The sequence below is a fragment of the Pecten maximus genome, chromosome 8 (genome assembly GCF_902652985.1).
Source record: "Pecten maximus chromosome 8, xPecMax1.1, whole genome shotgun sequence".
In the NCBI taxonomy this organism is placed as follows: Eukaryota; Metazoa; Mollusca; class Bivalvia; order Pectinida; family Pectinidae; genus Pecten; species Pecten maximus.
Genome location: NC_047022.1, coordinates 41080525 through 41107812, shown reverse-complemented (window position 1 = coordinate 41107812; position 27288 = coordinate 41080525). Strand labels below are relative to the sequence as shown.

Sequence of the window (27288 nt, the reverse complement as noted above, 5' to 3'; positions counted from 1 at the left end):
CCCCGCCCCTCACTTCCATATCATTGTTAATCACTAGTCATATGCTCCCCGCCCCTCACACATATACTCCCCGCCCCTCACACCTACATTGTTATATCTCAATGTTTGAAAAGTATCCGTCAAAATATTCTTCAAAGTATTTATAGTTGTCTACCTAGTTCATAAAAAACTGTATATGGTCAAACATGCTTTTAAATGTTTTTATTGAGCTACACCGTACAACATATCCAAGGTTTCGATAGAGACTTAGTCGAGTGATTTCAGACAGGTAAACATTATGTTCGGCACTTCCCCCCTTTTTCAGAAGCCTCAAACCACACATATTTTATGAGCTCATTCGGAGCCTCCTACCTCTATTGTATGAATTTAAAGCTCACCTGTAGCAGGGAACCCTCGCGTCATTACCCCCTATAACGGGCTAGTGTTCAGGTGTGTACGGGTGCTAAAATGGAGGAAGATACAACCGCTCTCGAGTGGGGAGACATTTTAGTCGTCGTGGGATATTTTGTGGCTGTCATTGGTGTTGGGATAGCGGTAAGTTATCCATACCTACATACCATTTAAACATATTGCCATTAAGTAGTTGATAGTACTGCAAAGAATGAAATACTTGATACTAACTTAAGAACTTTTCATACAGCATTTGCAGCAATAGTATGAGCCTTTACTGGTGGTGTTGTGGCTATGTTGTATCGACATGTACAGGTATTCCTTAGATGTCGTGGTGTTGGACACCTATATATCTCATATACAGATGACGAGTATCAGAATAAATCAAATGTAACGCACAGTAAATTATGTATGGACATTCTTAAAAATCAAACCCATTTCCTCTCATCACATGAACATGTACAGCTAGATCATTGACCAACTTGTATCAATACACAGGTGAATCCTGTCAGTATTTTACTACTATGAGTTTAGCCAATATTTATACATTAATTATGGTGTTTATATGTAGGTACATGTGTGTAGTATACGTTTGTCACGTACAAATGCAGAATCATCAGACCGGAACGACTTCGCACTTCACATCTGCCTTGCGTTGGGCGACGCTCACCTGATTCTGATTAAACATTGATAGAACATACACACCGTCGCTGTACAGAATAAAAGTGGGACGAGTATGTGGGGGAATGCAATAAAACGAAACAAGTAAACAAGGTCCCATTCAACCAGTCAAAAATGACGATTAAGAAAAGCGAGGGCTCCAAGTGAGTATCCCTGCAGTACAACGTACATTCTTTTAACTTTTTTTTTTTTCGCTGTAAATTTCTAGGACCTAAAAGCTATAAACAAATCATATGTTTACGAACAAAATATTTGTCTTTATCAAAATGCGAATCAGACAGACACACTTAGGTAGAAATCTGCATTATTTAATAGGGGGCAATGACACAGTCGGTAGAGTGTTTGATTGATATCAAACTTCAGGTGATGATGTAAAGTGCATGCGTACTTGGATGTTCGGGTTAATAGTGATGTCTCGATTGATTGTGTCTTTGTCACTTTGTACCTATGACAATGGATAGCAAATCACGGACATCGCGAATGTTGTTTAGCCAACAGCTACTCTAGGATAATTTTTCAATCCAGTTTCAGTGAAACTCTGGCTGCTCATGACGTGACAAGCCCAACAACAGTCACAGTGTGCACTTTGAGAGTACATCAGACACTATGTCTGATCAACGCACCCAAATTCAGCTATTTCTACTAGAACGAATCTTCACATTACCCGACCACGTTCATGTCACGTTCGTCCGCTACATATATATGCAAATGTAAGTGGAAATTGATAACGAAATATAAATTTGGTTTCGTGTCACCAACATGTTTAAACCGATTGGACATTGTTTCAACCAGCGTCTTTTCCATTAAACTTCAATAGAGAATTTTCTGTTTATATCAACGCTGCATTTGTGATTGTAATTGGGACGAGAAACTAGGAGTGTCATATCTACCTAGCTGTGCAAGCGGTAAACAGGGAGGTAAACACACGAAGGACTGGCGTACTCACCTGACCAATCACCTATTTCCTGGTATCATGTACCTAGTGTACATGTTCCGGAAATGACGTACTTATCGGACTCGCTAAACTAATGAGCCAATCACCTGATGTTTGGCCCGAATGAAGTTCATAACGAAATTTTGTTTTAAAGATTCGTAGCTATTTCTTGAGTAATTAGCATATTAAAGAAATACTTTCTAAATACGAGAATAAAAAGTAACGTCTTGGGATTTGGAAAATAAAAATTATACAATTCTACTTAAAACAGAATGACGTAAGACTACATGTTTAAAAAGACGGGAATCCCCAAGTGGGGGTTCCCCCTTCCACTGTGAAATTCGGGGTTACTTTTGAGTATCTCTATGCCTTATATGCTATTAAACCTACGAAATAACATCATTTCTGAGGTAGAGAAAACTTCAATCTTTGATTTTATATCAATTTCACATCAATCAAAACTTCAAATAACCAATTGAGGGAAACTATACAGTAAACTAATGAGTTGTGTGAGTTCTTATAGGTACTTGAGCTTTCGTCACTGTGGTGAGGTTATGGACTGTCTCGTTGTTGACCTTTGAGTTGAGCTTTCGTCACTGTGGTGAGGTTATGGACTGTCTCGTTGTTGACCTTTGAGTTGAGCTTTCGTCACTGTGGTGAGGTTATGGACTGTCTCGTTGTTGACCTTTGAGTTAAACTTTCGTCACTGTGGTGAGGTTATGGACTATCTCGTTATTGACCTTTGAGTTGAACTTTCGACACTGTGGTGAGGTTATGGACTGTCTCGTTGATGGCCTTTGAGTTGAGCTTTCGTCACTCTGATAATGGTTTGGACTGTCAAGGTTGACCTTTGACCTGAGTTTTCGTCACTGTGGTGAGGTCATAGACTGTCTCGTTGTTGACCTTTGACCCGAGTTTTCGTTGGTGTGGTGAGGTCATGGACTGTCTCGTTGTTGACCTTCGACCTGAGTTTTCGTTGCTGTGGTGAGGTCATAGACTGTCTCGTTGTTGACCTTCGACCTGAGTTTTCGTTGCTGTGGTGAGGTCATAGACTGTCTCGTTGTTGACCTTCGACCTGAGTTTTCGTTGCTGTGGTGAGGTCATAGACTGTGTCGTTGTTGACCTTCGACCTGAGTTTTCGTTGCTGTGGTGAGGTCATAGACTGTCTCGTTGTTGACCTTTGACCTGAGTTTTCGTTGGTGTGGTGAGGTCATAGACTGTCTCGTTGTTGTCCTCTGAGTTGAGCTTTCGTCACTGTAATGAGGTTATTGGGTCTTTTTAAAAGCATATGCCGAAGTAAAAGTGTTAGATAATTCTTTAAATGTCAAGAGTTTAAGAGTAACGCCAAACCAACGACCACAATCAAAATAACGTATGTCTCTCCTGATAAACGTCCTTATTGGTAAGTTGAATATACTTGTAGTAGAGGAGAACCTCATCTGCAGTAGACGCTAGAGTACCTAATATTTTGTAATATGTACACGCACAGCTCACTTTGAGTTTAAGATCTCCAGACGAATGTTTCTTTCCCTTTTATTTCGGCATGCTTGTTGTGCAGATTCGCACTTTTCTCTGCAATGTCATTACGACACTCTGATATACGAACATGATATTTCCAACTAACAGACTAAAGTCTGAAGTGACTATAGGAAGATTGAACTTGTCTGTTGCTACAAAATACTATGGTCGATAATGTTATCGCACTGTACAAATCAAGACAACGATTATCGGGCGTTACCATTTATAATGTGTTACGTAACCAAGATAAACTCCATACATCAAGTCACCTTTATTTATAAACTTCAACAGTAAATGGCTCTACATTTCGGGTAGGGAAAACGTATTCTTACCTGAAGCTACGATTTGCAATGCCATGTCCTTTTTTTTCTCGATTTTCTATCTACGAAGGTATCATTGTTTTAAGACTCACATGTATGTATAGTGACACAATATTTCGAATATAAAATAAATTAACACTTCTTACGATATCAGAGCTTTAGATTTGTTACGACTCAGAAATGTACATAAAATACCTGTAGCATGTCGTCATCGTCTGTTTATTCACCAGTACAAGGTCGGTAATACACATATTTACACGCCCATCATAATTGCATTAAATTCAAACACGTGCATGAAATCTGTAATTAACATATTAACAATTTCATTTTCTAAAGTGTTTAAATTATGATAATGACATAATACTCCGCTGAAAGATGAGTTTGGAAATAAAGTAGTTTCTACTGATATTTAAAGGAAATAGAAATGTTACATGTACATACCGGTAACTGTACATAGGTATATTGTATTTTACTTGTTTGCTATCTTTATTACGGAAATCGTGTTTTCCTTTTGTGTTGGTCTGTTGATGACGTCATTAATTACATTTATGTAGAATATTTAAATCTATTAACAGGGTTATCCATTTTATGAACGAAATATGATCCATTGTCAAAAGACGATTCTTGTTAACGTGTACAATACATGTAGTTCTTTTCTGCTCTATTTACACGGAGATGACATGATGACGTTGGGGTATATAGGTAAGATATGCCACACCTTGCCAGAGATTTTGTGGTAAATGAGATAATATACGGCACGCCAGATTTCGTCGAATGACAACAAAGCCATGATTAACATTGTGTTTTATTATTAATGGGTGTTCATGAATCACCAACTGGTTAATCCCCTAGCATGGAATCATTCACCAAAGATAAAAAAAAATCACAAGCATTTGATAGTCCATGCAAATGAATTTGGAACGGCTCTGAAATTTATTACGTTTAAGGTTCAGATTTAAGTTGAGCCCCTTTCGGATTATTACACGTTTTGTAAGATAAACATCCACATAGATTTCCGAGAATCATTCTGAACATGTAAACTAGGACAACACATATTACCCACAGGCGCTTGCATAGATTAGAAAATGTGATTTTCATTATTTTTTTTTTTTTTTGTATGACAGTGGTATGTGTACTCTGTAAGTCCCTATTACACAGTACACATACCACTGATATCGGTTTTTTTTAATTCTCATTTTCTATGCAAGCGCCTGTGATATTACCCAGACTTGGCCTTATAAAGTCGATGTTCAAAGTCTTCTTTACAATGTACTACTTCTGGTACAAACAAATGACAATGCTTTAACAATATGACAGGTATATCAAAACAGACGTTTCCGTCTTTAAAAGGTAAAGGGCCGAATTGTAGGCTGCTGTGCCATTCTGTAGGCGACAAGTCACTCCCACGTCTAAGAAAGTTGCGTCTAAACGCCATCATGAAGGCCTATCGATGTACATATACTTACTCTCTAGAGATCATTTAACATATGTTATCAGAAAAATTCAAGTTAAAGCAATAAATGAATGAAATAATAAAACAACTATGGATGTTGTTGAACACATTATTACATCACGCAAATACATACTGTAAGACATGGACTATTAACATCAGGTGATATGGATTGTATGTTTAAGTTCCAGAGGATGTTATAGCATGTGGAGTAATGCTATATTTATTACCTTTTATATATCAATACTCCCATAATACAAAAACCTTGGTTTCTTAACTAAAGCATATAAACAAAAGGAACCCTGCCACGAGCTGTCAGTTGACTAAAACTCCAGCTTTGTAATGGTCGAGATCCATAGCGTAATCCTAGTTACATTGTAGGACTTTGTACCTGAAACCTTCTGATCTATCTACCATACCTCTCACTGTGTTTACCATACGTCACCATTGATATCAGACTTCACAGAGACACTTAAGCATTAAGATCATATTTACTTTCCATTCCATGCAAAAGTATGCACAAATAACTCTCTGAAATTAAAACAGAAAGAGTAAGCAAAAAATAAACAAAAAACCCACAAAAAATATATCATTAAACGTATACATGTACATTGCCTCAAAAATACTAAAACTGATAACATTTTATGTAACTTTGCGACGCTTTCCTTTCCGTACATTAACGAGATATAATGTATATTTTAAAACATATAAAAAATCTAGATTCATTCATCGGCTACATGAATATTGAATAATGAACACATTTACTTAGGCAGTGGGTATATTTAGTGAAAATCAGGCACCCAATACATGCATACGTGACCTTCACATTGGGTAGTCTATTACCATCCTGTCTACCCAGCGTTCCAGGTCAGAGCTCCCACATAAAGAAATCTTTATCGGGAAGGATTTGAAAACCGATACGTATTTACCAACAACTTCTTCTTTACGATAAAATGGCAATACAACAGAAACGATTACGCATCAGAAATGTATGTTAATTAGTTATGTTAATTAGTTATGTTAGTTTTGTTAAGCATTTGATGTTAAGCTGGAATGTAGATGTTTACATGATATAACGATGAGTGGAATAGCAGGTTTTCACGTAAAATGAGCACGAAGTGCAAAGTTGCAAAGAACCTGATCTAGATGACAGTCAATTCGAGACGACTAGAACAGGTTTTTCAGGTTTGATACAAATCAAAGCCTTTAACATAAAGGTGATCCTCCATATTTCCAGCACATCCTGCTAGTAGATGAATCTTATCTTTTGTGTATTTTAAGAGTTGGATGTGTTTTTGATTTATTTTAATGTTATCAATGCTGGCCACGCGTTTTAATATTGTCCCTGTGTTTTGAGATTGCTATTTATTTCAACCTAAACAATTTAACCTTATGTGTTGCCATCATTTTTATTAACACCTGATTAGAAAGATCAACTATATGATCAACCCTGGATTCTGGTGATATTTTTTTTATATTATTACAGAAAAAAATGCTACATAATTACGCTAACGATACTATTGATGCGACATTTCATTTTACGGTTACTTAGAATGAAAAAAAATACCGGTAGAATAATGACTGATTTGAAATAATATTCCTCAATTATTAACTTTGATGAGGTCAAAACGACGTGTTCAGAACAGCGGGAAATCTTTGCATATGTGATATTTATTAGTATCCTACACACAACTGATATCGGCCAGCCTACACCCGTATGTGATATTATAAGTATCCTATACACAACTGATATCGGCCAGCCTACACCCTTATGTGATATTATAAGTATCCTAAACACAACTGATATCGGCCAGCCTACACCCTTATGTGATATTATAAGTATCCTATACACAACTAATATCGGCCAGCCAACATCCTTATGTGATATTATAAGTATCCTATACACAACTGATATCGGCCAGCCTACACCCTTATGTGATATTATAAGTATCCTATACACAACTGATATCGGCCAGCCTACACCCTTATGTGATATTATAAGTATTCTACACACAATATCGGCCAGTCTACACACTTATGTGATATTATAAGTATTCTACACACAACTGATATCGGCCAGTCTACACACAACTGATATCGGCCAGCCTTCACCCTTATGTGATATTATAAGTACCCTACACACAACTGATATCGGCCAGCCTACACCCTTATGTGATATTATACGTATCCTATACACAACTAATATCGGCCAGCCAACATCCTTATGTGATATTATAAGTATCCTATACACAACTGATATCGGCCAGCCTTCACCCTTATGTGATATTATAAGTATCCTATACACAACTAATATCGGCCAGTCTACACACTTATGTGATATTATAAGTATTCTACACACAACTGATATCGGCCAGTCTACACACAACTAATATCGGCCAGCCTTCACCCTTATGTGATATTATAAGTATCCTATACACAACTGATATCGGCCAGCCTACACCCTTATGTGATATCGGCCAGTCTACACACTTATGTCATATTATAAGTATTCTACACACAACTGATATCGGCGGCCAGTCTACACACAACTGATATCGGCTAGCCTACAATGCATCAGATGAGTAGAATAATAGTTGTGTTAAACATTTGTCGGAGATTTTTGTAATTAATGTTTTTAGATAAATATGGGACAGTCATTTATTTGTGTGTTAAGTGTGTATAACAAGAAAAAAGATAATTTATACATTAACATTATTATAACTGGTACATATGTAGGTCAGAGAGAATGTACATGGTCATATGGTGTTAGGTATGTCATCTAAACGGCGGTCCAAAGTTGAGCGTTTTATATAACAATCATTAACGCCATGGTTAGTGGTACGGACTAGGTCTAATTCCCGGCATATAGTGATAGATTATAGTGATAAATTTACAGTGATACATTCAAATCCATTACCGAGGACCTTTTTTGATTTTCTGTTAATCAACTGTTGATCTTTGATCTATTCAACATACATTGTATGGATTTCCTTATATACAAATATGTATTTACAAACATACTGTGTATATGTATTTGGGGAAACAAATGCTCAAATGGATTTAAAGCAAAACGCAAATGCATCTTCCTAGTTATTTTTAATGGAAAAAATGTCAGAATAATATGGCAAAATTATGCTTTAATACAGTGTCTGGGCATTTTATATGATACTAAAAATGATTCAACAACACGATTTAAAATAATTTTGGTAATTATTAAACAACACCATTTAATATGATAATAAAACAACAATATTGGAAATGATTAAACAACACATTTTAATACGATATTGGTAATGATTAAACAACATCATTTATTATATTGCTAAAAATGATTAAACAACATCATTTAATAAATTATATTGCTAAAAATGATTAAACAACACCATTTAATATATATTGCTAAAAATGATTAAACAACACCATTTAATATATTGCTAAAAGTGACTAAACAGCACCATTTAATATATTGCTAAAAGTGACTAAACAGCACCATTTAATATAATATTAAAACAACAACTTAACAGCACCAATTAATGAAATATTTAAAACAACAACTGAATATCATTATTTAATAGAATACAAAATGTAATAATAAAAACAACAACGAAACAGCACCATATCGTGTTAGATTAAAAGCAACAATTGAACAGCATCATTTCATGAAATACTAAAACAAACGGTGGACAAAGCCTGTATTTGAATTATATCTATGAGTGGTGAATGACAATATATTATCTATATAGTGTAATGCTGATGGGTACATTTTTGTATGTTTCATAGAAACACAGCAATCGTGCTTCATTTGATAGAACGACACAATGTAGGACATTTAATAAAAGTCTTCTCCCATTGCCGATATTTCAATGATCTACCGTACCTCACAAAATGTCGATAATGTTTATTCAGAAAACCTGCTACATTCACGACAAAACATATGTAATATGATATTTGGTAGATTTTAAAGCCTTGGAGGCACTGTCAGTGTGTCTTATTTAGTTACATGCAAATATCATTTTAAAGTTCCAAATATGTCATGGGTTGGTGAATTAAGATGGACTCGAGACAAATAATTAACATCACTGCTAAACAGTTGAAAATATTCCTATTGGTTTATAGTTACAATTGATTAACTTGATTGCTAAGTTGGGTAAGAAACAGTCAGGTCGGGTATCTGTATAGCTAAGGTGACCGATATTTTACAGAATCATGCCTTTAATTTAGTCCCTTCTTTTATGTATTGTACACACGTACTAGCGCTGACTATCTCCATGATGCATGTATGGAGCATAAATATTGCTTCCGATAACAATTTAATTCTTAGTTCAATGGTCCTAAATGTACGTAAGTTATTTCAGGAGCTACGATATTTCTGTATCGATAGAAGTCATGACTGTGTATTGTTGTTCATGGCGGTATCAGGAGAGGTCATGGCGCCCGCTATTACGTGTAAGACAGGTATAATAAACAGAAGGTGTTGACAGTAAATGGCCATTGTGGTAGTATGATGGAGGTAATTCGTATGAGGACTTTTACCAATTACTATAACTGATGGCATGTGAACTCTTTATTATCATCTTAATGATTGCTATTTCCTTGCTGAACAAGCTGGTGTACAAGGCTCCGAACTATAGATAGAATGTCTTCGGCATGTCTCCTACCTAAACCTAATATGGCCCATGTAATGCAGACCATAAAGAGCATCACGTGTCATCGCCAACATCCAGTGTGAACTAAAATGAATCCACATTATTGAACCGAGACACATGGTAGTCAACGAGATTCCCATTTAGATCATATACGATATATATTCAATATACATTATATTCTTATTTGAATTTGTATTGAACGATTACAACGATTGTGTAATATGAACTGAAATGCACAGCAACTTCAACTGTCTGGAAAGGGATAGTAGGATCGAATGAGTTGTCATCTACAGGTAGAGAGGAGGAAACCAGAGAAATCATAAGAGAACGAATAAATTCTGAAATACATGTAAAGAGGGAAAAGATGCAATGACCAGACAAATAGAGTGTCCTAGCTAAACCAAAGGTTGAATTTAGACGTGGTATACTGTGTAACTAAATATCCGAGCTAAGAGTGTCCTAGCTAAACCAAAGGTTGAATTTAGACGTGGTATACTGTGTAACTAAATCTCCGGGCTAAGAGTGTCCTAGCTAAACCAAAGGTTGAATTTAGACGTGGTATACTGTGTAACTAAATCTCCGGGCTAAGAGTGTCCTAGCTAAACCAAAGGTTGAATTTAGACGTGGTATACTGTGTAACTAAATCTCCGGGCTAAGAGTGTCCTAGCTAAACCAAGGTCGTATTGTCGTAATACTAACACATGAAGTCACCTTAACTGAGACATTCTGTAGATGATATGGCACCAGTAACGCCCCTTTTACTCACTTAGTAAGCAAAAATATAATATTCAGACGTAGCTTGCAATTCACATAACGACAAAACGTCACCTGCTATACAAGAACTCGATCATTTACCGATATATAAACATTAATACGTAATATAACCGTAATGACGTAATGTTACATGATCTCGCCGTTCCAGAGAGACCATCAGGCTCTCAAAAGCGATTAAACGTGTATACGATATATATATATACATATCTTTTTTAAGTTTTGTTAATGAAGCGATGTCTTAGTTCGTTTGTAACCAGTGCAACTGAACTACTTTCGTGTGTTTTGAACAAACAATTAAGATCCAATGAGCTTGAATAAGACACGGCTCAGAGGTCGGCTCAGAAAAGCATCCCCATCGGCGAAAGAAAATTAAACCTTGACTTGGCACACGGGTACGCGATCCGAGACTACCAGGAGTACATATAATCAAAACACAATACTCGGTCGAACTCCATTAAGTTTTATAGGCAATAGAAAGAGATAGTACCAACGCCATGGCCATTCCCATGGCTTAGTCTATTAACAGCTGTTTGGAATGAAAGACATTTCCGCACGAAACACAACAGTTGAACTTTTGATCGGAAATCCGCCCTATAATTACACATTTTTTGTATACTTACTAAGACATTAAATTTTCTATACTATTTGCGGTATACCTGGATTTCTTTTTATTGCAACTATCTCAACACTCAATATATCAAACATGTATTTCGTGAAATATGTACCCTATTGTCAGCCGGAGCTAGGCCTTTCAATTTTTAAGATTCCGTTTTGTCTTAGGACATAGAAAGAGCTCACTGATTAATTCTGTGTTAATATGTTAATAGGGAAGTAGAGATTTGTAATGTTATACCGATGCTATCTTTAACTATCAAAACTGGTAGGCTCATTTATAACAGACATTGGGATATAACTATCCGAATGCCTTTGTCGTGTATAGCTTGAGAGAAGGTCATATTGACCTTGAATATGGTATCTGTATATACACAGTTTGTAAACCATGTACAAAACATGTTTGCGTCAACCTTGAAGGTGTCTTTGTAAATGCACGGGATGGACAATTAAACAGGTACTTTATATTCAATTACTGTAGATAGTATTCCATTGTATTGATGGTACACAATTGTAACAGTCTAAGGGTAACGGAAGTATGTGTTGTAATACGCGTCATATTCATAGGCTTAGGAATAAAAAAAACTCGAAGTAGGTTTAACGAAATGTCAAAATATAGAGAGGATAGCAAGTTATGCTGCAGCGAGTCTCCCCATAGACAAAGTAGATACACTTATAAGATAATCATACTAGCGGGGTGCCCAATAGACACAGTATATACACTTATAAGATAATCATACTAGCGGTGTGCCCCATAGACAAAGTATATACACTTATAGAATACTCATACTAGCAGGGTGCTTCAGTTGACCTTGATAATCAATATAGACCCCACATGTACATAGATGTTTACATATAAATGAAGGAGATAGTTTGTTCACGGCCCTCAAGAGTAGGTTGAGACTAGATGTACTGAAGCGATCCAGGTGACAACAAGACACGTCTCTGGTTACTTACATTATGTATGACAGATTGGTACCCAGGGAGGCTCAATTAGGGGTGTCGACATACAAGATATACTGGTACCAAGGGAGGCCCAATTAGGGGTGTCGACATAAGATATACAATGTAGTACCATCCTCTCACCTGTGTCGATGAGAGTACTCACACAGATACACCTTTTGTTTGTCTGCTTGTTTTATTATAGTAGCATCGTGAACAGCCTTTTTGAGTCACCGTAACAGTTAATCAAAATTTAAAGTCTGTCAAATGCTATATGGACCTAATCGCGTCTTGCTTAAAAACAAAACCGCTATAGACCATGTCGATATGTCATCTCAGCCTGAAAGTACAAACTGTTTGGGGAGGAGACAGCATCTCCCCCGGGTAGTGAAAGAACCTCAACCTTTTAACATACTTACTGATTATTGTTATTAGTATTACTATTGATCGATTTTTACCAATTAAATCATTTTCTCAGCAAATGTTCAGAAATGAGCTTCACAGACGTAGCTAGACCTCCCTTTCGGCACCCCTGGTAATATACCTGGGCAAGTCTCGGCCCGGTACGCCTCGGAGTCGTTATTTAAACTTCCTACAAATCGGTCATATTTAGTGTGATGGTGGGGGATTGTACTGATGTACTGATATCACTGTAAAAGAAGAGTAGTTACAAAACTGGCGGGTGAAGATGATACCCTAAACAGTTCGTATGTGATCAAGAAGAATAGATGAGAGACATATCAGAGCGGGTCATACTGTAGCATTGGTATTAGTATGTAAGAATATGTACATTTCATAGTCGCATCTCTCAATCCAGTATAGTAAGGTTACAAACATGTATATAACCTGGGTCATCATGTACATGTAGTTAAATGCATGTTCTCTGGAATAGTTTGGTCAAAGTATTCAAGTGAATAAAAACAAACTTTTAGCATCAACATACTGGCCTTATAAATATAAGGTGAAGACTACATTACATTTAGGCAATAGACTACATAATGTTTATACATACAATATTCATTTCTTTTACATAAAAACTAACTAATTCTTTATACACATTACATATACTATGATACACATTGCATATACTATGATTTACATTGCATATACTATGATACACATTACATATACTATGATATACATTACATATGCTATGATATACATAGAGGTTACACAACGAGTGGTTGTTGGATATGGAATTTATTTCACACTCGTAAGTTATTTTTTAAAAGTTACAAAAGACACGAGCTTTAGCGAGTGTCTTTTGCATCTTTTAGAAAATAACTTACGAGTGTGAAATAAATTCCATATCCAACAATTTCGACTCGTGTGACCTGTTTCTACCACAATAATATCGGCTTGAATCAAAGGGAAACGTGGCCAAGTATAATTTCGCGTATGCAAATAAAGTGTACCGGTGACGTCCGGGACCCGGTGATGTGACGTCATTACATTATTGATGACGTCAATAACAATTGCAGCTTGGGTCAAAGTTCACCGTGTTAGCCAATCAAAATGCGTACAGAGTTTATACCACGTGTGGTATAAACAGATTGTTAATCAACAGCTGTAATGATTAACTGATGGTCTGAGAGTTGAATAACACAGGGTATTGTGGTAGAAATTACATTTATCATGATATACGTTTCATAGGCTATGATAAACATTACATAATACTATGATACACCTTACATATACTACCATACACCTTACAATTACTATGATATACCTTACAATTACAATTTACTGTGATACACTTTACCTATACTATCATACACCTTACCTATATGTGTTCCACCACATGTGTGTACATCAATAGAAAGGATACATCACATTTACACTAACGGTTGAAAGGTGGATTACCTAATTATAACTGTGTATATATATATATATACACCTTATGATCTCCATGTCAATTTAACTTTAGCCTTTCAGACGTGTTCTTGGATGTCATAACGACTTATATAACTGTTATTCAGATAATATTGTTGTTGTTGTTGTTTGCAGTCATCATGTCGAAACAGAGGGAGTGTAAGCGGTTACTTCCTGGCTGGGAGAACTATGAATTGGATCCCGGTAAAGTATTTTCTATTGGACTTGATCCCGGTAAAGTATTTTATATTGGACTTGATCCCGGTAAAGTATTTTCTATTGGACTTGATCCCGGTAAAGTATTTTCTATTGGACTTGATCCCGGTAAAGTATTTTATATAGGACTTGATCCCGGTAAAGTATTTTCTATTGGACTTGATCCCGGTAAAGTATTTTCTATTGGACTTGATCCCGGTAAAGTATTTTCTATTGGACTTGATCCCGGTAAAGTATTTTATATAGGACTTGATCCCGGTAAAGTATTTTCTATTGGACTTGATCCCGGTAAAGTATTTACTATTGGACTTGATCCCGGTAAAGTATTTTATATTGGACTTGATCCCGGTAAAGTATTTTATATTGGACTTGATCCCGGTAAAGTATTTTATATTGGACTTGATCCCGGTAAAGTATTTTCTATTGGACTTGATCCCGGTAAAGTATTTTATATAGGACTTGATCCCGGTAAAGTATTTTATATTGGACTTGATCCCGGTAAAGTATTTTCTATAGGACTTGATCCCGGTAAAGTATTTACTATTGGACTTGATCCCGGTAAAGTATTTTATATAGGACTTGATCCCGGTAAAGTATTTTATATTGGACTTGATCCCGGTAAAGTATTTTATATTGGACTTGATCCCGGTAAAGTATTTTATATTGGACTTGATCCCGGTAAAGTATTTTATATAGGACTTGATCCCGGTAAAGTATTTTATATAGGACTTGATCCCGGTAAAGTATTTTATATAGGACTTGATCCCGGTAAAGTATTTACTATTGGACTTGATCCCGGTAAAGTATTTTATATTGGACTTGATCCCGGTAAAGTATTTTATATTGGACTTGATCCCGGTAAAGTATTTTCTATTGGACTTGATCCCGGTAAAGTATTTTATATAGGACTTGATCCCGGTAAAGTATTTTATATTGGACTTGATCCCGGTAAAGTATTTTCTATTGGACTTGATCCCGGTAAAGTATTTTATATAGGACTTGATCCCGGTAAAGTATTTTCTATTGGACTTGATCCCGGTAAAGTATTTTATATAGGACTTGATCCCGGTAAAGTATTTTCTATTGGACTTGATCCCGGTAAAGTATTTTATATAGGACTTGATCCCGGTAAAGTATTTTCTATTTGACTTGATCCCGGTAAAGTATTTTATATAGGACTTGATCCCGGTAAAGTATTTTCTATTGGACTTGATCCCGGTAAAGTATTTTATATTGGACTTGATCCCGGTAAAGTATTTTTTATTGGACTTGATCCCGGTAAAGTATTTTCTATTGGACTTGATCCCGGTAAAGTATTTTCTATTAGACTTGATGCCCATATATGGCATATTCTAAGTTGTTCTATCGAGATAAAAAAGTTTATCCGTGTTGAGAAAAGCTTATCATTATCATATATATGCCTCAAAAAGCAGAACATGATTGGTATGTTTACATCCCTCGACCATTATCTATACACATGCGTCAATTATCTTCTTCTTTTTTCAGGTTGGAGCCTCCCTTTTTGCCAGTAACATAGGAAGTGGTCACTTTGTCGGCCTGGCCGGATCCGGAGCTGCTGGCGGTATTGGTATAGCCGTGTTTGAACTCAATGTATGTGCCGTATTATGTGATTAATATGTAAACACACGGTTTTTCAAATTACAAGTATATTTTTGTTTATAAAATCCACGAGATAATATTACAAGATTTGTCTCTTTTTATTATGTTTAAATTATAGAAAATCTATGCATATTAAATATCATCTTTATCGGGTTAATTTTAAACTGGCTTTATTAGTCATTCAATTTCAATGAGATATTTCTTTTTTTTTTTAACATCTACCATAAAAATGGTGTGTGGAACATTTAAGAAAATGAACAGAAACTGTACCTACACCTTGCTCTTGTCCAGAAATAAAAAAAAAAAAAACACGAAAATGACTTGCAATACAAAGCTACATTTTGGTTCACTGTAAATCTGCTAAAACGAAGTGAGAAACCCGTTTAGTATCTCAACATGATACACTTTGGTTAATTACGTTTCATGCGAGTTATGTAGTAGATGTTTATTTATATCCTGCTGCAATATCTAACTCTATCTTTGCTGTTGCCTATAGATGTTAACTTCTCCACTCTTATTATTTTGGAGTATATATTTAAAGAGGCTTACCCGCAGACGGACCGGTAAACGGCACATCTCCGATCACTAAATAAACTTCAGTACACGTTTCTATGTGACAAAATTAGAGGCTTTCCGACTTTATTTCCTGAAAACAATTACAGAATATGTATTTAAAAGACGTTTTAAAACTCAACCTGAGAGGGACATGTATGGACTATAACGGCAAATCTTCTTTGTAAATCGCCGCTGCCTTTGAAGTTATCACTGTGCGGCACTGTGCACGTGCTTGTTTGTTTGATGTGTCAATCAAATTAGACTTCACTTTATAGCGGGGACTTATTGCGGGTTGCAATTAAATAAATAATATTTAAAAAATGAGGTTTTTAATATCACTTTTCAGCGTTTTATATGGCAAATAAAATGAAAAACTCAACAATTCCAACAATCTGTCATGTGTAAAAAAATCTTTTTCTATTAGCCAATTCTTCTGATCTCTCTGCGGGCAAGCCTCTTTAACTTAGTAATCGGCCTGAATTTCTTAAAAATTGATAATTTATAAGTCATTCATGAATTAACAACGCATACTTCAGTCTCCACTGTAATCCTTCAATATTTCAACAGAAAACTGGGTGCTATCTCTTAACTCGTAAACTTGACAGAGATAACAAAATAATTGTGCTCTTTTTTCTGAATCATCTATGTTATACATCTGGAAATCAATATTTGAATAGATATTTTCTAACCTAAATACTTGGCGTCGTTAAATGTGGATATCTTCCGAGCCTTAACTTCGGCTAACATTTGCGTGTTTGTGTTAATGAATATGCATACTTACGTCAATTAAACACATTAATTGTATTTTTATAGGCTATCTTTATCCTGATGATGCTGGGATGGCTGTTCGTCCCCGTATACGTGGCATCTGGTGTAAGTACAAATCAAGTACAATGATTCTCTTATACAAATATTTATCTAAGATATATTGCACTATTCTTTGGTATCATTTGTCACATTATAACATCGCGCTATTACACACAAACCTGTTAAACATACTGACGACAACGTTGTGTATCGGCCAATATGTTTCGATGAAAAACAGATCTTGATGTTTTGTATGAAAAGTTTGAGAGTTGTTGTTTTTTCTTTATGTCATTTATTTGTTTGATCTTTTTTCTATATTTTGTGTAGGTTTTCACTATGCCAGAGTATCTACAGAAACGATTCGGGGGCCAAAGGATCAGAATTTATCTCTCTGTTCTCGCTCTTATCCTCTACGTATTCACGAAAATATCCGTAAGTTTAAAATGTTGTCATCACGTCAGGGCTCTTGTTCTTGGTGATATCTAAGGGACACGACGGGACATATGAAAATTTTGTGGATTGTGAATTCACTCTTCTAAATGGTGACAATGGTCAATCCCATTCAGGAGAAGGTATTGATTGATTGGTCTCGTAATAAGTGATTTGGTGTTAATTACTTTCTGATAATCGCCAATCCTCTGGGTTCTCTAATCCGAGACTTCAGTAAGGGTCTGGAATATCAGACCGGGGACTGGGGATTGCTCTCTGTCAAGTTCTCAAGGAAGGGCAAGGCTATTTTCTCCCATTATACATATATTCGAGTTGTCTAAATGTTGAATATATTGTTGTGAACATAAGGTGGTTTAACTGTCGATGCGACGTCATTGTATTGTTAAAATATGAAAGTGTTTCAGTCAACATTCAATATACATATAAAATAATAATAATAAGCATAATGATACTTCATGTAAAATGTTTAGAGGTATGCTATCTTATTAATTCCGTGTGACAATACCACACAAATATAAATATAAAGTTATGTCATACCTCCATGTATTTACAGGCGGACTTGTTCTCGGGAGCTCTCTTCATCACTCAGACGTTCAAGGGATTCAACCTTTACCTCGCCGTCATCATATTACTAGCGATAGCCGCTCTCTTCACTATCACGGGTATGTACTGTAACATTATATTACTAGAGATAGCCGCCCTCTTCACTATCACTGGTATGTACTGTAACATTATATTACTAGCGATAGCCGCTCTCTTTACTATCACAGGTATGTACTGTAACATTATATTACTAGAGATAGCCGCTCTCTTTACTATCACGGGTATGTCCTCCTGTAACATTATTACTAGAGATAGCCGCTCTCTACACTATCACGGGTATGTACTGTAACATTGTATTACTAGAGATAGCCGCTCTCTTTACTATCACGGGTATGTACTGTAACATTATATTACTAGAGATAGCCGCCCTCTTCACTATCACGGGTATGTACTGTAACATCATATTACTAGAGATAGCCGCCCTCTTCACTATCACAGGTATGTACTGTAACATTATATTACTAGAGATAGCCGCTCTCTTTACTATCACGGGTATGTCCTTTATAGTATAAACATTTATAACTGTATATATGGGGCTGCATGTTCCTTTTACCTTTGTTAACCTATTTCCGATGGTTCAGAAGTCAGGCTATTTTCAGATTTTAATGACCATGAAGTCAAATCGCACCCGCGCTTTTTAGGATAGTGTCATTCCTGTACTGAACGTTGACACGGTCGACATGTACATGTATAGTGCAATATGAAATTGTCAGCACACATTTTATCGTTTGCTTATTATCCTTTACGCAAGTTATGACGTACGGGTTGCCTCCCTTGGAGTTGGCCACTCTTCGTCTGTTAAGATGGGTCTCAACGGACTTAAATAAACATTGGAAATTGGAAATAACTGTGTTAGATTGTTTCGTACAACGACCCAGAACATAACTTGCTAATGTAACATATTATTACTGGAGATTGACCCTTAATCATATTTCATAAAATGGCTATACGGTTACTCTGACTGATTACACTGACGAGTTACACGGAGGATTGATAACGAATTGGTGAACTCAATGTTATGTTTTTCTGTTGTAGGAGGTTTAACCGCTGTAATTTGGACAGATTTCGCCCAGGTGGTCATCATGGTGATCGGAGCATTTATTCTAATGATTATGAGTAAGTTTGATTCTATAAAAGCTGTATCTGAAGGACTCTTAATTAATACTTATCGGGTATTATATTCATGTTTACGTCACCAATGATTAAACAAAGACCCATAAAATATAACATATTTAACTCTTATATTATTGTTTTGTTTATCAACAGGTTTTATTGAAGTTGGTGGGTATGAACAATTGATTAAAAAGTATTTTGATGCGTGGCCCAATACGACTCGTTTAAACTACGCTAACATTTACAACAACTATAGCTACGCTAAATGTGGTATCCCTCCTGGCAATGCCATGCACTTGATGAGATCAGCTGACGACGGCAGTCTCCCATGGCCCGGCATTATTTTTGGCCTCACCATCTCATCTATCTGGTATTGGTGCTCTGATCAGGTAAATATCTCCAGTTTTCATTATTGAATACAGTTTCTCATAAATGGTGTGAGGTTGGATGTCTAACCAATTGTCCAGCAGTTTGATCTAATTGTTTTACAAATTATTGTACAGGTGGACCATGTTAGCTTGTGAGAAGACGATTGATGTTTACTAATTATCCAACTGTATGATGTGATTGTTTTACAGGTCATTGTACAGAGAGCACTAGCTGCCAAGAACCTATCGCATGCTAAGGCCGGGACACTTCTTGCAGGATACTTGAAATTTCTACCTCTCTGGCTTCTTGTCTTTCCAGGAATGGTTGCCAGAATTTTGTTCCCTAGTAAGTCGCCATCACAATACTGCTCGTGTATCTTTTACTTTCTAAGTATCCGTATCTATTTAAGATAAATGTAGATAACTTAAAATTCCATTGTTATGATTTTGGCTATTTTTAGACATGGGAAACCACAGGTCTTTTTGTGTATGTGATTGTCAGTAACTCTTGCATGTGTACTCGCCATTGGGTCGACAAGGCGCTCCTGACGCATAATCTATTACCATTTTCTATATATCCTCGCTCAAAGATAGGCTTCATTTGATTGGGTTTAGGTTGTCAGACATATCAAACCGCTATTAAATTGACCTTTATACTTTGATACCTATTAGTCTTTTACCTTCTTTGTAATATCATACATTATAATAGGTAACCTGTTTTTTGTTTTTTTTTTATCATACATTATAATAGGTTACCTGTTTCTTTGTTATACATTATAATAGGTTATCTGCTTCTTTGTTATATCATACATTATAACAGGTTACCTATTCCTTTGTCATATCACACATTATAACAGGTTACCTATTCCTTTGTCATATCATACATTATAACAGGTTACCTATTCCTTTGTCATATCATACATTATAATAGATTACCTATTTCTTTGTTATATCATACATTATAATAGGTAACCTGTTTTTTGTTTTGTTTTTTTATCATACATTATAATCGGTTACCTATTTCTTTGTTATACATTATAATAGGTTACCTATTCCTTTGTAATATCATACATTATAATAGGTTACCTATTCCTTTGTCATATCATACATTATAATAGGTTACCTGTTTCTTTGTCATATCATACATTATAATATGTTACCTGTTTCTTTGTTATATCATACATTATAATAAGTTACCTGTTTCTTTGTCATATCATACATTATAATAGGTTAGCTGTTTCTTTGTCATATCATACATTATAATCGGTTACCTGTTTCTTTACATAGCATACATTATAATAGGTTAGCTGTTTCTTTGTTCTCAATCATTCCTTATCGTGATAGGGTTGCTTTTCAACGGCTGTATAGATTTTGTATTACATTTCTTCCGTACCATAATGAACACATTCATCATAAATTGTCTTCTTGTATTACAGACGAGGTGGGCTGTGCTGATCCTGATGTTTGCTTTAAAGTGTGCGGAAGCCGTGCTGGCTGTACGAATATCGCGTTTCCCAAACTCGTCCTAAAGATCATGCCCGTTGGTCTCAGAGGACTGATGCTGGCTGTGATGATGTCCGCCCTCATTTCGTCATTGACCTCCATCTTTAACAGTAGCAGTACCATCTTCACAATGGACATCTGGCGACGGATAAGGAAGAATGCTGGTGACGTAGAGCTCATGATTGTCGGACGGTAAGTGACATAGGATACATTGAATGTAGGTCTTATGATTGTCGGATGGTAAGTGGTATAGTATGCATTGAATGTAGGTCTTATGATTGTCGGACGGTAAGTGGTATAGTATGCATTGAATGTAGGTCTTATGATTGTCGGACGGTAAGTGACATAGTATGAATTGAATGTAGGTCTTATGATTGTCGGATGGTAAGTGACATAGGATACATTGAATGTAGGTCTTATGATTGTCGGACGGTAAGTGGTATAGTATGCATTGAATGTAGGTCTTATGATTGTCGGATGGTAAGTGGTATAGTATGCATTGAATGTAGGTCTTATGATTGTCGGATGGTAAGTGGTATAGTATGCATTGAATGTAGGTCTTATGATTGTCGGACGGTAAGTGGTATAGTATGCATTGAATGTAGGTCTTATGATTGTCGGACGGTAAGTGGTATAGTATGCATTGAATGTAGGTCTTATGATTGTCGGACGGTAAGTGGTATAGTATGCATTGAATGTAGGTCTTATGATTGTCGGACGGTAAGTGGTATAGTATGAATTGAATGTAGGTCTTATGATTGTCGGATGGTAAGTGACATAGTATGAATTGAATGTAGGTCTTATGATTGTCGGACGGTAAGTGGTATAGTATGCATTGAATGTAGGTCTTATGATTGTCGGACGGTAAGTGGTATAGTATGCATTGAATGTAGGTCTTATGATTGTCGGACGGTAAGTGGTATAGTATGCATTGAATGTAGGTCTTATGATTGTCGGATGGTAAGTGACATAGTATGAATTGAATGTAGGCATTAAGATTGTTCGACGGTATGTCACGTGGTACACACAGGAGTTAGGTACATTGTATGTACATAGATATGATGTATACTTTGGATTACAATGTTTCGTAACCTACCAATACATTTTTCTGCTGTTTTTTATTTTATGTTCTTGATGTGGCTATCATTTTAAACTTATTTTCCCGTTCTCTTCAGGTGAATTGTATTTTTTTTTTTTTAAATATGTGCTCTGATCCATGTTTGTAACTAGTTTTAAGGCATTTATCCCCTTAAACATTTCATAACTTCTTCAACATTAATTGACCTTGTCCCCAATTTGACACTGTGTTTAAATGGCTTACCAACCTAATCCAGCGTGACTGTTTATCCTTCGAGAGTGTTCGACTTGTAAAACTAGATTATAGCTACTGATCATCCAACAACCACACTAAATTATCACGTTCTTTCTTTTCCTGAATATGTTACAAAGACCAATGCTTATCCCGTCTTGTTGTTGCCTTGTAGAATGTGTGTTTTGATATTGGTGGTGATATCTGTAGTTTGGATCCCTATCGTTCAGAATGTCTCCGAGCTGTTTCATTACATCCAGGCGATCACAAGCTTCCTAGCACCTCCCGTATGTGCCATATATATCCTCGCCGTGTTCTGGAAGCGAACTAATGAAAAGGTGAGTTCATGTAACACAAATATATATCTTATCATTTCTTTTGTAGGGAAATGATCACTAATGAAATGTTTGGAATGTAAAATTATCCCTAACGTAACGTTTGAATCACTAGCCTGTAGAAATTATCAGCACATGAATAACTGTACATGTGAACATATTTTGTTGTTTGTGTTGTAGGAAATCTGGTATAAAACATAGTGTTCGCATTTACTAGTCAATTTCGTAGTTACACGAGTTAGTTTTAATATCTGGTTAATGTCTTTATCTTAGGGAGCATTTTATGGTCTGATGATTGGTCTAGTGACTGGAATGATACGCTTCATCTGGGAATACGTTTATTCCGTTCCTCCGTGTGGCGAGGAAGAAAACGACACTCGACCTGCTATCATTGCCAAAGTCCACTACCTCCACTTTGGAATTATCCTATTCGGAATCGTCTTCATCTCCACCATTATCATCAGTATTCTGACAAAACCTATAGATGATAAACATGTAAGTCTATTTGTATTTTGACTTGTATAACAGGCTTTCCCTCTATAGGACGCCATCGGAATAGAAGAAGACATGTGATACTATTACGATTACTTTACCTCTAGGCAGCCTCCACATTTTTTAATACTGTTCATATAATTCATCATAAACAACAATATGTATTTTATTTTATTACGCAAACTTATACATTTGTTTTGCGATAGCCTACATCATCGTGTATGTTTCGGTTTATAAATTCGCCGTATTCGTCATTTGGTTCAAAATATAGACATAATGGTACATCATACTGACATGAACATAAATGATCACTTTATCCAATTCTTAGTCCTAACAGTAGACAACAAAACGTAATTAACAATCATACTGTTGTTTGTTCCGTAGTTACATCGACTAACGTTCTGGAACAGGTTCAGCACAGCTGAACGAGTAGACATAGATGAAGAGGAGACAAGGGCAGAGCAAGGCGAAAACGCAAACACGCTTAAATTAGAGGATGTCCGTACGTATTCACTTCCACTGATATTTCGGCATCAATTTAATACTGAGAATGACTAATAGAACATTTATCTTCCCTACTCTGAGGATGTGACAGGGTGATATTATAGGTTGTCATATCCCAGCTCTGAAAGTTTCTCCCATCATACTATTTTGTTTACGCCAGGTCAAGTGTTGTTAAGATATTTCAAAAGAAATTACAATACAACACAATGTTGTTGTGGTGTGATTGAATTATCGACATGACATCATTGTATTGATGTCACCACGTGCTATCTATCATACCTTAAGAGTTACCAGCAAAATGACACCCTAGGAGATGATAGAGAAATCGTTCCTTAGGGGATGACAGAGAAATCGCTCCCTAGGGGATGACAGAGAAATCACACCCTAGGGGATGACAGAGAAATCACACCCTAGGGGTTGACAGAGAAATCACACCATAGGGGATGATAGAGAATTCACACCCTAGGGGACGACAGAGAAATCACACCCTAGGGGATGACAGAGAAATTACACCCTAGGGGCTGACAGAGAAATCACACCCTAGGGGTTGACAGAGAAATCACACCCTAGTGGATGACAGAGAAATCACACCCTAGGGGATGACAGAGAAATCACACCCTAGGGGATGAGAGAGAATTCACAACCTAGGGGATGACAGAGAAATCACACCCTAGGGGATGACAGAGAAATCGCTCCCTAGAGGTTACCAGACCAATTACACCCTAGGGGATGACAGTGAAATCACACCCTAGGGGATGACAGTGAACTCACACTCTAGGGAATGACAGAGAAATCACACCCTAGGGTGTGACAGAGAAATCACACCCTAGGAGATGACAGAGAAAATACACCCTAGGGGATGACAGTGAACTCTCACTCTAGGGATTGACAAAGAAATCACACCCTAGGGGTTACCAGACAAATTACTCTCTAGGGGATGACAGAGAAATCACATGAACATGTTGATTGAAAAGTGCCTTGATTTTTATGTGGAATACCTTCTGAACGATATCAAGATAAGTTGAAAATATATCAGACACGTTTATTTTAAGTCTATTTCCTTAAAACGAAAACGTAACAATATTTATGTGTTTTTATATAGAACCTGAAATGGATATACCATGGTACAAGAAAGCATTCCAGTGGATTTGTGGTATTGAGAAGATGGTCAACCAACCGCAAATGACGGACGAAGAACGACAAGCTATAGAAAAGAAACACGAATCAATTGTAGAAAAAGGCACATGGAAAACTGTTCTCAATATAAATGCCGTTCTTCTGATGACCATTGCGGTCTTCATTTGGGGATTCTATGCATAATCCGCAGGACAGACAATCTTCACTCTGCATAATATCCTGATTAGCTTTGTATATGCTAATAATATGTTAATATGCGTGTTGTATTCCTGTATTTGTATTGATTTCATTATATCACAAATTTATATGAAGGTTGTAAGCAAATATTCCATGCATAATATTTAGTTTTAAATAAACGCTAAGATCGAGTCATAATGTATGAAGGAGTATGATTTTGTATAAGCGTTGACTTGACATTATGTTAATAAATATGTCATATCTGTAGCTATTTTGTGTATGATCGCATTTCAACCTAATATCTGAGCCAAAGCATTGCAAATAAGGATAGTAGCAATACGGACAAGTTAATTGACTAAGCGATTAGATAATGAATAATAAACATGAACAATACATATATATTTACTCGAAGCATCTATCTGGATATATGTATTCTTAGATTAATTCAAATAAAAGGACCTCGCACAAACACACCTGGTGTTGATTTCCTAGAATGATTTTTTTCTTTTTGTATCCATACCACTGTTTTTAAGGGAATCATCCGTCTTTCAAATACAGGTTAATTAACATGTATATTCACTGAAAATCTGACAAGACAAAATGTACAAAAATATCACTCCACCATAACGACAAAAATATTGTGGAAGTGAAAGACTACATCGTTGATATCTATGCATTAGTTTTGTTTAATGTAACTTTAGCTAAGAACATTCCAGTAACATACAGTCCATATTTATGGTATGTTACGTGTCTTTGAATTAAATATTAAATCTCAATTAGACAGCACACGGAAAGCAAATGTAGTTTTATTGGGTATTTGTATATTATCATTTTAAAAAGATCGTAAATGATTTTCCGAGCTGTTCATTTTTTAATGAAGTAGAGGTTATTTCGCATCCCTTACTAAATTTTTTTATGTTTTTTGACAACTAGGCGCCCGTACAATACTGCCCAATCTACCAATATATGGACAGTCTATCAATACATGGCCATGAGCGGCAGTTTCATTTCTGTCATTTGTAAATACAGATATTTCTGCCAAGAAACGCAAAAAGCTTTTTAAATGAGTTTAATTTTTATTCATAAATACTTAAATTTGAGTATTTGGTTTCAGTAGTAGCTATTTTGAAATAAAAAAGTATAAGCGCAAAAACTAGGGGAGGTTACCAATTTTTAGCTTTATATCTTGAGTGTAAATTTAGTTTTATTTCATGCATGACATATTTTACACTTTACAGCTTTTATTGTATTTCATAACATTTGATAAAGCTACCATATCACCAAGTTATTACCAGACATTGACCAAAAGTCTACAATGCCTTTTGTTTTTTATCCATTTGATACCAATGTGAATAAAATGTCCTGCGTATAGCGCTGTAATTAAGAACAGTACACAGAAATAATCAGGAGAAAAGAACATGATTTGGCGTTAGATTTATGTACATACATGTGTATTATATGACTTCCCGTATGTTTTCAGTTGGTGTCGGAGACAATGGGAACATCGATTTCTCATATTAAACTTCATTCACTGATTATAATGGTGCTAATTTTATCCTTGTTTTAGCTGCAACATAGTTTAGCAGATTTTTTCCCCCTTATTATACAAATAGTGAGGTATGATACTCTAATACTATGTAAGGAAGTATTTTTCTTTTTGAAAAGAAATCCCTGTTTGTAGGAAAAAAAATCCTTGTTACGTTTAATATTATCGCATTCGGTGTTAATACAGAATCTTTGATGCATGTGTATTCAAACTTATTTTATACGTTATTCCTATTTTCTATATATTTGTTTATGTATGTAATCAACCAAGAACATTATATAGACAGAATCACAAATATATCCACAAACGTGTACTTAAAACATGTTTACAAGCCGTCTGTAAATCGATATCATTGTTTAAGGGTTAGTTTATATTTTATATATAAATTGTACAAATAAAGGAAATTTATATACA

At 35.8% G+C, this 27288-nt stretch overlaps 1 protein-coding gene across 1 annotated transcript; it reads left to right on the top strand.

Moving 5' to 3' along the window:
• Positions 1–158: 158 nt before the first annotated feature.
• On the top strand, positions 159–27288 carry LOC117333534 (sodium/glucose cotransporter 4-like). The gene is made up of 14 exons (XM_033892868.1): positions 159–534; positions 14275–14343; positions 15862–15966; positions 17344–17403; positions 17665–17769; positions 18341–18449; positions 19426–19506; positions 19657–19892; positions 20082–20217; positions 21308–21566; positions 22859–23021; positions 23292–23513; positions 23895–24012; positions 25117–27288. Exons 1-14 carry the CDS (start codon positions 448–450, stop codon positions 25332–25334), a joined length of 1968 nt encoding a protein of 655 aa, XP_033748759.1. The 5' UTR covers positions 159–447; the 3' UTR covers positions 25335–27288.

Excerpts from the sequence above, each read along its gene's own strand:
- LOC117333534 (XM_033892868.1), top strand. The coding sequence starts at position 448 with ATGGAGGAAGATACAACCGCTCTCGAGTGGGGAGACATTTTAGTCGTC. Across the intron at positions 21,567-22,858 it reads GAGCTCATGATTGTCGGACG|AATGTGTGTTTTGATATTGG; the intron begins GTAAGTGACATA and ends GTTGCCTTGTAG. Across the intron at positions 24,013-25,116 it reads GCTTAAATTAGAGGATGTCC|AACCTGAAATGGATATACCA; the intron begins GTACGTATTCAC and ends GTTTTTATATAG.